Source organism: Dasypus novemcinctus, chromosome 12 (assembly GCF_030445035.2).
Source record: "Dasypus novemcinctus isolate mDasNov1 chromosome 12, mDasNov1.1.hap2, whole genome shotgun sequence".
Classification (NCBI taxonomy): domain Eukaryota; kingdom Metazoa; phylum Chordata; class Mammalia; order Cingulata; family Dasypodidae; genus Dasypus; species Dasypus novemcinctus.
In genome coordinates, this window is record NC_080684.1 from 79,657,204 (window position 1) to 79,670,832 (window position 13,629).

Here is a 13,629-nt window from a genome sequence, read left to right on the forward strand (position 1 = left end):
TTTTTTTAGGCTTCACCTTTTGAATTTCCAAAGAATAAAATATTTTTTAAAATACATACCTGACTAAGAAGCTGTCCATGAAAAATGTTATTCACAACATTCAGAACCTGTTTGATAAGTTTCCTTTGAGAAGTAGGGATAAGAGCTGGTAACCTGGTACCAGTTGTCTCTAATTCATGTTGTATTTTATCTAAAAGTTCACAAAGAAATTCCTGAGCATCTTGTTGGGCATAACCACGAAAAGCAGGGATTAATCTCCACACTGAGTGTAACATAGCAAATGGTGAGACCAAGGCCCACTTTCCAGACCACATGACTTGGAACAAAGTATGCAATTCATGACAAAGAGAAATGTATTGTGAACTTGGTTCCCTTGGCTGAATAAGTTCCATCTTTCTACTTTTTAATGCTCCACCACTTAGTCCTGATGATAAACCTGGATATCTGGAGTGAACAGAGCCTATGTCTTTTTCTTGACATTCATTCATTAATATTATGGTATCTGTAACTGCTGGATGTTTATAAGATCTTGTCTTATCACTTGCAGTCACAGCTAGCCATTGGTTCAAATCAAGTTTTAAAAAACACTGTCGAAAAATAAGTAAATGACTCAATACTTGAAGAACAGAATTCATATAGCAAGTATTTCCCAAATTTCTCAATCCTGTTACACCAGGAGTTACTATTGGCCTTCGTTTAACTGAGGAGTCATTGACTTTTTTAAATCTTGTATCTTCTGAGGTAGACACTGTATCTTTTGCTGGTGATCTTGGGGTCTGTGGTAGCACTTGAACAGGAACTATTTCTATTGTGGTGGACTGAATTAGACCTTGCAATCGTAAACTTTTTCTTGGAGGCATACTTCCTAATTCTGCTTTAACCTGATGCTCTAACTCTTGCCGTCTTTTCTTGACTTCTCTTTTTGCTGTTTTTTCCTGGAATTGTTCTTCTTGCCTTTTTCTTCCAATAGGTGATTGTTCAAACCAAGTTTTAAAGATTTTACCCATTAGCATCCTTCTCCTGTGCCAGAGAGCAGTATACAATTGATCTTCATTTTGAAGCAGAGATTGGGTGCCATCATATAAGAAATAAGAATCATCACTTGTACCCATAGATCTTAAAACCCTTCCACTACGAGTGGTGCAGTGATAATTTTGACTTTTGATTGCACTTAATGTACTTCGTAGTAATTTCAGGTCTCCAGTTGCATTATCATTAAGAACATAATCATCACAAAGGTAACAAAAAACATACATCTCATTCACCTCCAACGCAACAGGATGACTGCTATCTTGAAAGTGCTTAAGTGCATGCTCTTCAATATATCTTCCACAGGCAACATGGGAACAGCTAAGGCAAGCCCAAATTGACTCAGTTGTATTGCAGTCCACACAATGCCATTTCTGAGGGTTGAGGATGGAATGGTCTTGAGCAAGCTGCAACTGCCCAACATGTTTGCATTTATCCATTGTTAGCATTTATTTAATCTAGCTGAGAAACACATAATCCAAACAAGTCTCTGTTGACAACACTTGAAGCATCTGAAAACTAAGCAGAATGTCAATTTTTAATAAAATGAAAACAAGAAGCAGCCAAACTTTTTCTATTTTAGAAGCTATTTTCCAAAGAATAATTTGATAAAACTTGCTCCCATTGGCTCCCAATTTCTGGACTGCTTGTCATGATACCATGACCAATCCTCTTTTTTTCCCCTTGCTCTAGACTTCCCTAATCTCTTATCAGCTTTGCTGTGAAAGAACACACACTTCACTTTCATCTAATGATGAGGAATGGGTAGTGATAGACAACTTTTCACTTTACTAGAATAAAGATAAATCCTTTTAAAAAATATTTCCAAGATGATAATGCTCACAGTCACAGGTCTGCATACAATACAGTTTTGTACTGGTTATTTACAATTTACAGCAGTATTTTTTCCTCTGAAAAATATAAGTACAAAAGCTAAGTAAACAATAAGTCACCACTATTTGAAGTTATTAGATGTCATAGCTTAAAGAATAAAGTCTTTAGCAAATATTCAACAAATCTGGATAAAATAGTCAAATGCACTAATCTATCCAAAAAAATTCACCAACTTTCACCTCAAAATTTATTGCAAGAGTCTTTAAAATTAATCAACCTAAAAATAAATAGGAAAGGCAAGCAGCTCTTTAAAAAGAGGGGCAGGGAAGCAGATGTGGCGCAACTGATAGAGAATCCACCTACCATATAGGAGGTCCAGGGTTCAAATCCAGGGCCTCCTGACCCATGTGGTGAGCTGGCCCACATGCAGTGCTGCTGTGCACAAGGAGTGCTGTGCTACGCTGATGTGTCCCCCACGTAGGGGAGCCCCATGGCAAGCAGTGGCACTGCATACACACAGAACTGATGCAGCAAGACGATGCAACAAAAAGAGACACAGATTCCCAGTGCCGCTGACAAGAATGCAAGCGGACACAGAAGAACACACAGTGAATGATCACAGAGAGCAGACAACAGGGTGGGGGTGGGGGGCAGAGGGGAGAGAAATAAATAAATAAATCTTAAAAAAAATAAAATAAAATGAGGGACAAAGAATGGAAGAAACATTAGGTGAGTCCATAAATCAGGTTGTTATTCAAAATATCTTTCAAACAACATAAAACTCTTCCCAAAAAACTGAAGAAAAAAGAAAGAAAAAAAAAACCTTGCTATTTTCCACTGATGAAACCTAATTTAAAGGCAGCCTGCAATATATCTGGGGCCAGTGTCAGAAGAATCATTCCTTTTTTAGCCAATAAAATCTGAAGGCAATTTCCAAGACTATACTCCTTTTCTTAAAAATTGGGGCTTGAGAACCCAAATATATCTTGCTAATAGTTACAAAAATTCTAGGGGCCCCATGTGGAGCAAATAAAGCATAACCATAGTTAGAGAATAGGTTTTGAGGCAGAAAAACTTAGGTATGGATTCTACCTTTCACATACAATTAGTTGTATGACTTTTGAGAAAATGTTTTAACTTCTCTAAACTCATCTATAAAATAAAAAAAATCCTAACTTTACTGAATTGTTAGAAGGAATGAGACAGACAAAACATTTCACACATAGTAAAACAATCAATAAATGGTCACTATATCTGAACAAATCTTAATACTCTTAATTTCCCTTAAACTTGACTCTTTTAATAATCCTTTAATTCATAGCTCTACAACATACTGACTTTGGACTTGACAATGTGCCTTAGGAAGAAAAACAGAAGGGGAGAATGTGCTTTTGTATTTGAATAGACTCTCAATAATGTACAAAGATATGTAAACACAGAAAAGAGGAAGATAAAGTCAATGGCAATACAATTGGGCTTTTAAATTTTAGCAAGTGGAAGCATTATATGAAATTATAAACTTATTCTAAAACAACAAAAACCTGTTATTTTGACCCAGATCTCTTGTCCCTTTAACTACTTCAAGTACTTAAAAATAGTGAAATCTCATTAAAAATTAGCAATCACAAACATTTTCTTCACTGATTTAACATAAATTGAACACATATCAGGTCACAGGTGAGGACACAGTTACAGAATACTAAGGACATTGTATGTAGCATAACAAATACTATAAATTTTTAGGGCAGTTCAAGATTATGATTTTTCAATGGTACCTATAGGTGCCAGGGCCAGGGCCATACAAAAACTGTAGATATTTAATTTTGGTTCCTTTCCACCTCTGAAAAATCCATCTCTCAGAGTCTTCTATCCTTTTACTTATATAATCTTGAATACAGATTCAAGACTAACCAGTTCCAAGCCTCATATGTACACACATTTCAAATGCACATTTTAAATGTACTTTTCTTCCTTTAAAATTTCCTAAATTCCAAAATCTGGTCAAATATAATGTTTTATTAGAACTTCTAGGACTCAACAGTAGCTTCTAATGCCAAAATTGAGATATCAATGACTAATATACTCCATAATCCTATCTTTCCAGGTACTGAGGCCAAAAACCTTGAAGACATCCTGACTCCTCTCTCTCTCTCTCCACACCAATCCTTCAGGAAAAACTGTTGGCTCTACCACCTTCAAAATACATCTAGAATCTGAACACTTATTATACCTTTACTGCCACAACCCCAATCCAAGCCACCATCAATTCTCACCCAGATTACTGCAACAAGTCTCCTAAATGGTCTTCCCACTTCTATCCCTACCAACACCAAAAGTTTACTCTCGACTCAATGGCAGCAGTTTGCCTTTAGAGCCAGACAACTAGGGCCCAGACCTGACAATTTAGATGGCCCTTGCTCTGGCCCTCCTCCATTAATATGGAGTACACTAGGCCAAGGGGAAGTGGCCACTTGGAACCTGCACACACATACTTCCCACCACCTCCCACTCCCTCTCTAGACCCACACTCTGGTACCTGAGACCTGAAGAATTCTCTGCCCAGTCATCACCAAGCCTGCTTCTAGGGCCTATGTGCAGTGAAAAGCCAATGAAGATTCTGTAGAGGAAAGTGACATAATATTTGTATATAATAGAGGAATCTAAATGGCAAACAGATCTGGAGAAAGATTAGTGATTAAAGGAGACTCTACTGGTCTAGAGATAATAAGGAAATTACAGGTGTAGCAGCGTTGAAGCAAAGAAAGGAACAGAGACAGAATTAGTGCTTAATAAACAATGGTTGAAAAAACTGATTCAGATTGGAGATGAAAGGAAGAATCTAGGGCTCTCCTATCTACCTTTTTTATATACTTTTAAATTTTTCTTTTTAAAGATAGATTATACAAATGTTACATAAAAAATAGAGGGGATTCCCATATGTCCCATTCCTACCACTCAACATTTTCCCACAGTAACATCATTAGTGGGGTACATTTGCTACAACTGATAAACGCATTTCGGAGTATTGCCACTAAATATGGATTATAGTTACATTGTACTTTATACTCTATCTACTTTTATTTAAAATGGATCAAATAAACAAAGACAATTTAGTTAAACATGTTTCTGGCAAATCACAGGCAATAATTACTAATTCAGCTTCCCAGCAGAGAGTAATTAAGGTGGAAGTAACATTTACACTCAAAAATTTTCATTCTCAAGTTTTAAAGAGATGGTATGAGCTGACATCTTATACAACATTCAGAAAAGAAGGCTCAATAGAAAAAAAGCATAGAAAAAATATACATATATTTTTTCTGGGGCTATCTCTAGATAGTGCAACTACAAATAATTCTATTATTTTTTATTCAATCACATTTCCTAATTTAAAAAATGTTACTTGTACAAGTTCTAAGCAGCAGTAGCACAGAAATATAGCGCTATATATGTGCAAAATTATACACTAACCTCTTTACTCCTTCTACCTCTGTTCCGCAAATACATTCCCCTGAGTACAAGGAATATGCCTAATCCATTCCCATTGTTACTAAAAATATGTATTTTGATGACAGCAGGGCGTGATACCTATAATTAAATAGCATAACTCCATTCTAGGCAAATGTGAAAAGGGTAAATGTTGATCAGATGCCATCTCTTTGAGAGGCATTATAGCAGAGAAGAGGTATTACAGCAAAATGGTCAGATAGCACTCTCTGGAACCCAAATGCTTGAGATTTAAACCTGGCAGTATTTACTATGTGACCCCAGACAAATTATTATGCTTTATATACCTCAGTTTTCTTATGTGTAAAATAAGTGGTAATAATTCCAAGCTCATAGGGTTTTTGTAAATTTTATTCTTGTAAATCACTTAGAACAATTCCTGGCATTTAATGAGACCCTCAGTTTATCTTAGTTGCCATTATTATCATTATTATTATAAGTGCTAGCTTTCTTCTGTTTATCACTCTCCCCAGACATTTATCCAGCGGTCTATTCTTCCTAGCCAAATGTGTACTAAGCCCCACTAAGGTGCTAACTGATAATTAAGATGTTAGCTGAGAACTAAGGTCTGACCTCTCCCAGGAGTATTTGCATTTTAAAAGGGGGTTTCTCAAAGATAAAATCTTTTAAAAATCCAAAGAAGTGAAACAAGAATGGTGGAATGAAGATCATGAGATTAATATTTTAGGGCAGGGGACCCACTTACCCCCTCTACTTATGAAAGAAACCAACTCAGGCAATGACGTCTTGAGAATAAAGAAAGTTCAAACAGAGGCGTAGCGGGTGGACTACGGCATGAAGGGCAGGAAAGAAAACAGGATGAGAGAGCCGGGCTGTTGCCTGCTAGCCTGCAGAGATCTTCAGTTTGTTCTACTGCCTGGAGGCCAGGAAGCCAAAGCTCTGAGATGGTTCTTAAGAGGAAAAGAAAGTGGGAGTATTTTCTTGAAACTTCATATTTTCCTCTACTGGGTTCAGAGCACTTCTTTTCATTTGCTAATCCACTGCTGTGCAGCTTTGTATTAATTTTGTTTGGCTCCAGAGGACTGGATATATGGTTTTTGGCAGTGTATTAATTTTAAAGAGATATGAGGTAACAGAAACATTTTTATATCCTCCATGCAGATTCTGATAAAATACTACCTGTACCTATATATTACCATACAAAGAGTTAAGATGTTTTGAATTAAATATATAAAGATTAAAATTATATGTATTATCTATTTTTGCACAGATTTTTAAAATGTTTTATACTTGAAATTCAAATTAGTAGCTATGAAATAGTTTTTTTCCAACCAAGTTATCTTTATTTTAAAGACAGGTGGACTTATAAATAAGCTCAAAGCTTTCTTTGGTCATTATTCAGTGGTTAAAGACAATAAAAAAATTTATTTCTTCAAAGAAAACCACTCAAGCTAGTCAAATATTCCATGCCATAACTCAGCATTTGCATTTTTAAAATTCCCTTCAGCAAATCTTTAAAGTTTAAGAAAATTAAATCTAATTTATTGAAAACTAAAAACTGCAGAAATTTACTTTTGGTTTCTTCCCAACTTTCTTTGAAAAATCTCCCATCTCTCAGAGTCTCCCATCCTTTAACTTATATAATATAATCCTGAATATAGATTTAAGATTAACCAGTTCCATTCTATGTATATTATTTTACATAAAAATGATATAACATTAATGAAATTATAAATTAGAAAGCTAAATAACAAGAGAAATAAAAACATATGAGTATTTTAATAGGTTTATACCACACCATTCAATGTAAAATAAGATGACAACTAATATATATTTAACTTATTACAATTCAACAGCTCAACTGCTTATACTTCCCAACCAGTGAGGATTCTGAAATTAATTTTCATTTACTTGAATTACAGCCTTTGACAACATACAATCCTGTTTTAAGCATGTAGAAATACCTTTCTGCTTTCTTTCAATGGCTCCTCTTCTTTAAACTATATTCAACCCACTTCTTACCTACCAGCAGAAGCCAATTATCAGGTCTAGATAAATGTCTACCAACTTTTCTGAACCAGACTGTCTCTGGAACACCTCAAACTTGGTTTATCTATATATCTTGCCTTCATTGAATTAGCTTCTCCAATACTCTCTTATTAAAGATACTGTATTGCCATTTTAGGACGTAGGCTAGAAATCTTGAAAGTTTTTATTCCTCTCATCTTATCCACTCCCCCATTCAATTTGTTACCAATTATATAGGTTTACCATTCCCTAATTCTTTATTCTTTTCTATTTCCAGAGCTATCACTCTTGTTATAGACTTTATCACTCCTAAAGCAGAGCAGTTGCTTCCGAACTGGTCTTTCATCATCCAGATTCTCACTCTCTTTTATACAATTCTGCTATAATAATCTCCCAAGTTTTGCTTTGGGTCTTCAACTCTTTTACTTAAAATCCTCCAGTGGTTCCCCATAATCCAATAAAGTAATGGCTTTCAAACTCTGAGACTCAGAGTAAGAAATTTTATACTGTAACCCAGTAAATGTGTACACATACACACCCTAGTACAAAAGTTTAATCCTTATGTATTCTAATTATTTCCTATATTTCATTTTTTAAAATGACTAACCTGATAACAGCAGTTTGAAAAATACAGCAATAAAAATATACATCCCTTAGCCTTGCTTTCAAAAGTTCTCACAATTAATTTCAACTTACCTTCTTTGCCTCATCATATTACTCCTCCACCTGTCATGTACATTCCAGCCAAAAAGAATCACTTACAGCTAGATTTCCCAAACTCATCCTCAACATTCTCCCATTTCTACCTTTTAAGGAGAAGTTCATAATTCTACTTAATTATCCATCCTCCAAGATTCAACTCCTCTGCAAAGTCTTCCCATTAAAAAATCTCTCCTCCTCTAACTTCCTAAAGGACTTGGATTGTGTCATTGTTATGTCACTTAACAATTGCGAAGTCTCCTATTTGTGCACACATCCTTATTCTGCCACCTGTTGTGTAGGCTCCTTTATGGTCAGGGACGGACTATATCTCAAACATTGTTTGACTGCCTCAAGAGTAAATAAAAAAGTGTTTAAGGGCTTTTTGGAGATAACTCTATAGCCAAATTATTTCAGGCTGCCAAATTCTTAGAGCAATTAAGTGATATTAATTGCACATCTAACTACTTTTTCCTATGACATTTCAATCAGTGATTTAGAAGCTTCACTTGTGACTAAAACAGTCTCCCTCCCCACCAAAAAGTGGCCATTTTTCTACATGATCAATTGAGGCAGTTTCCTGATAGTTTTTGGTGGTTTTATTATTCTACTTTATAACTTAACCAGAGCCTACTAGGTGCCATGCCCCATGCTATATCATTTCAGATACCCAAAAGAGATTTTCTACAAAAGCAAACTAAGAAATATTTCCCTAATGCTAATTAGGTTATTTTAAATTTTGGTACGATATGTAATCACCTTTTTAAGTAAGTTCTTGTTCTCTAAGTACATACTACAGAAAGTTACAAGAACCGCTGAAAAATGAAAAGGGGAGCTAATTTTTCACTTCAGAAATTAACATTCCATTGAAAATTTTAGTTTTCTTCAACATAATGATCTTTTCAGCTGATCATACCCTTTCCACCTCAGTTTCTTAAGAAGACATTTAGTCAGATACTAAAGGCAACTAGTAAGAATAATGAAATCCATATCTTCCAATAAATGCAATTAGTAGCACAATTTTCACATTTTTCACTTTAAAAAGCATGTTTTTATGAAAATCAGGAAGTTATCATGAAAAATAAGCATCACTGATTTCAGCTGGCAGTGCACTTGCCATGCCACACAAGCAATGACTTCTCAAGTTCACTCTTGCAGTTTAATTATTTGTATGTATCACAGTATGAAATACAGTTACATATATGGGCAGAAACTTCAGAGAGCTTGCCCTATAATTCCTTTCTTCATTATAACATTTAAGTCACAAATAAAATTCTTTAAGCAGTTAAAAAAATGAAAACTTGCCCTCCCCGCCCCCACGGCCCCTCCTCTTCTCTGCCCCAAAGGGGGGGAAGGGGAAGCAGGGGCTGACAGCTCAAGCAGGTGTGGAGAAATGGCTCCTATGCATTCCTAAAATGAATGTCATCTATATTTTAAAATCCAAAGAGACACTAAAATAACATCATTATGCTCTAATAAGAAGCTTCCCTTTTTCATAGCTTATACTTAAGTCAAATAATTGTCATATATAACATTTACGTTTTATGTAATTCTTAGAACGTCTTATAAAAATAGACACAGTTTTACAATTATTCAAGGATTGCTTAAGGGAGTCTTGAAAGACCACAAAATAAAACTCCTTAACATAGCATACAAGAGTCTTCAAAATGTGGCACAATATACTTTTCTACTCTCATCTATGAACCCGCCAGTTTAGTAAACATATCTAATTTTTATATACAAATATACAAATGACTAAGTTTTGATACATTTAATTCTAATGGCTTTCATAACTGGGATATGAACTATTATTTCACTGGAAATGGGCATGCACATATTATATACATAATTAAGTATATTATACTTTGATTAAAGAAAATATAGTACCAGTGGACATTAAGTAGAATATTTAAATAAAATGGTAACAATAACCATTCTTATTTCATTAAAGAAAATCCTCCCTGAGACCTCCAAGAGGGATGGATATTAAAGAGTAGGCATATGTTGAATGTTTAATAAAGACAATTTTTTGTAATGAAATTAAATTTTCTTTTAACAGTGCAAAATAATATAAACAAATCCTTTAAAGATATTAAAAGTAGGAAGATTTATTTCACAAAATAAAAGGTAAGAGGAAATGGCAATTTCAGTAGCTGTCAGCCTTAGGAATTACTAAGTCCTAACCCCCATAACTACCACAATCATTACGTCCATTTGGATAAAAATGAAAACAGCTTTTGCCATAGTTTATTGTAATTAGGGCAAACCCTAACTATTCTATGGGAACAGTTTTCAATTTTCCATTTCCTTCATGGAACCACCATAGGAACCTATCCTCTTTAAGTGAGGTTTGGAAAATAACAAGGGTCAAGCATACTGTCTGGCACATAGAAAGGGTTCAATATTTTTGAATGAACAAATTATTGAATGAATGAACACAATGGGTCCTCAAACTCTCCCTCTTCTCATATGTATGCTATTATGCCTATTATGTGCTTTGGCACCTCTCCTTGTCAATCATGATGTATTTCCTTTCCTTTATCCTCAGAGAAAGGCCCTGGTTATTCCTCTAGAGAGTTAGAATCTATAATTACCCTGATTTTGCTTGAAACTCCTCATTAAACAATAAAGGATATACTTTTTCTACTGGGCCTCCTCATGTCTCTAACATTCCTCTACCGAAGCACAGAAATTGAATCTAGTTGACTACATTGGAAAATAAAGCTTTGGGAAAGCAAGTTCTGCCTCTAGGTTATTTTAATTCCTCATTCATCCCTACTAACAAGTAATTCATTCATGGGCAATTTTGTTCCAAAATATTTATCATTAGTGTCAGACCATCACCCTTATACACCAACCTACTGCAGCCAATTTCATAATGAGGGAAACATTCAGAAAAAAATCACACATTCTACTGCAAGTTTAATAAAATGAATCGTAAATACCTTACATGTGTATAAAATGCCTAGACTCTCCACTCCATTATTCTAGTACACCCATGATTTGATGAAACAAGTATATCTTTGGATCTTATAAATAATTATATAGACTATTTGTATCTCTATTATTTATGAAGATACAAGTAATCTTTTTCCTATTACAGGTAAAATTCCACTTAATATTCTTTACAATAGAGTTAGTGATGTCTGAAAAGTACTCTTATCAATTGCATATTTTTACAACAATCTTAATCTTTGCCAGAAAGCCTGTATTTATAGATTCCTCTTATATTTTGTTACTTGTCACCTATTTGGGCTTGGCCTAATGGCAAAACTGTTCCATTATTGAATCCACAGATGTGGGCACACAATTTATTTTCTATCTTGATTGGACTTCTGAGCTTATGCCCCAGCCTCTAATCTCCCTTGACCAGAAAACACTATTAGAGTCTGGCAACGGTGATTGTCCTGCTTAACCCTGAAGGAAGGAGAGAAACTTAAAAAGCATTTTTCCTGCTCTTAACAATCCAAAATTTCTCTGTACCTCTACCATTCAAAAACCTAATTCAACTAACACTTTCAAGGTTTTCCCGCCATCTTAAGCAGTGAGCCAGGTGCTAGAAATATCAAAATAAAGTCAGGCTCTGTCCTCAAATAACTCAGTAACAACAGAAAATCCTTTTATGTACCACCAAAATGCTTTAATACTCAGTAAGATTCAACTGTGTATAAGAAAAATTTTGGTAGAGAGTATATGATACCTCACTCCTTTTTTCTTTTTCTTTTTGGTAGTACAAAAAGAATATTCTGTGCGAAAAAAGGGAAGATTGCTAGAGACATAATTATCAATGTATTCCACATACTTAACCCGAATCTTCATGAGATTTTTCCATGTTAAATATTCCAAAATTTGTATTGATTATAATAATATAATACAGTACTTTGATTCAACTATTTACAATTTTTTGATTAAACTAAAACAAAATCTTGAACAAAATTTGTTAGAAAACAAGACTGATGCACAATCAAAACAGTCAAAACATCTCAATTTTCTAAACTGCATGCATTTAACTGTTTTCTTCAATATTTCAATTATCTTTAAATTTCAATTTGAATATTCTACAATGATAAATACTGGAGAGAAAAATCCAACATCTACTGCATAATTACAGTAATACACAAAAAGGTAAAGAAACCGGAGTAGGGAGAGCGCAGCTGAATGTGCCAAAATATTTTAAATCGCTTTAAATCCTCTGAGATGCTAAATGAAGAATACAAATACTATGATTCCAAGAATACAAAGTTTTCATCTCCTACAAGACTAACGAATACTGAATTTTATTGAGTTTATGAAATAGTCTATAAACATGTGCTTAGTACCTGTTTAGCTTTCCGAATTTGACCACAGTTTTTTTGTTTACACCAAATGCTGGTTTTGAAGACAACTCAAAATAGAATTCCAAGCCCAAAATGTTACCACCCCTAATTTTACATCACAGGCAGCTACTTAACAGATAATAACGAATTCAAGTGCAAGGCCTGAAGGTCGTATTTCCATGCTAATTTCAAAACCTCCTTCACTTGAAAGATACGGGCAAATTAAGGTTTGAAGGATTGGGGGTGGATGAGAAGTGAATTTCCCAAGAGTTGCTAAGGTGCTTTTTACAACGAAAATTGCAATTGCAATAAATAGTTACCAGTAGAATTTACAACAGTTCACACTTGCAGTTGAAACTGTTTCACTTTCTTTTTTGAGAGGGAGGGGGCTACCATCTCTTATCCATTTGAGCAGTCTTTTTTTTTTTAACCCCTCATGCTGACTTGCTTCTTATGCCAAAAATTGAGTTTAGCCTATAAGCATTCCCTCCCCAAAGACCAGCAGAAATGATGATTTTAAAGAGCTGGTATTCAAAAATTGGAAGTGTTTTCAAGTGGCAGCAGGTGCTGGCAGCGCAGGAACCTGATGGGTGGAGGGAAGGCGAGACTCGGAGGAGCACACATCTGACGGAGGACCACAACCACCTCCAAAGTAGCCAAGAGACTGCAATCATCACTTGCTAGCTGGGCCGGGAGCAGGATTTGATTGAATCACTACAGCGCGCACCACACCAGCCCGCGAAGGCGCCGGGATCGGGTTTTCTCAAGGCGCGGGGCTGGGGGTCAGGGCACGACTCCCCCCCGATCAGTTCCTCGTCTTCTCTCCCCAGCTCGCCCGCCTTCAGCAGCGCGGGGTGGCTACGCTGTGCTCCCAGCCACAGAGGACGCAGCCCCCTCACAGCATCCTCAGACACTGGCCCGGGCACCGCAAGACCCACCGAAACTTCCCAGAGGCGCCAATTCTAAATTCGCCGGAACCGCCGCCGCGCGCCCCTCGGCTCGCTCCCTGCGGTGCGTCCGCAGCCCCCTCTCCCTCCCTCAGGACCCCCCTGCGCCGCGGGAAAACGCCCGCCAGGTGCCTCCCCGCCTGGGGGCTCCCGAGCGACGTCCTTCCCAGGGAGCGTCGCCCCGCCAACCGCCTCAGCCGCGCGCGCCCCTCACGCACACTCACCAGCCCGAGCCGGAGCGGCCATCTTAGCGCTCACCCCGGTCCGCCGCCCCCCGGTCCGGCGGCGGCGGCGGCGGCGGCGGCCCGGTC

The 13,629-nt window shown here is 36.4% G+C and overlaps 1 protein-coding gene across 4 annotated transcripts in view; it reads right to left on the bottom strand.

Moving 5' to 3' along the window:
- USP44 (ubiquitin specific peptidase 44) overlaps positions 1–13,625 on the bottom strand; it is a 35,354-nt gene extending 21,729 nt beyond the window's left edge. For 2 of the 4 annotated variants that reach the window (XR_011650285.1, XM_004451518.4), the window contains exons 1-2: positions 13,543–13,616; positions 60–1,548 (exon numbers count right to left, since the gene is read on the bottom strand). Coding sequence is in view for 3 of the 4 variants with exons in the window: in XM_004451518.4 (XP_004451575.1) it covers positions 60–1,478 (1,419 nt within the window). In the remaining variant the exon portion in view is untranslated. Of the gene's footprint in view, positions 1–59; positions 1,549–2,226; positions 2,543–4,399; positions 4,481–13,542 lie in introns of all 4 variants that reach the window. The other 2 variants (XM_058308559.2, XM_004451519.4) reach the window with 2 other exon arrangements.
- Between the last annotated feature and the right edge of the window lie 4 nt (positions 13,626–13,629).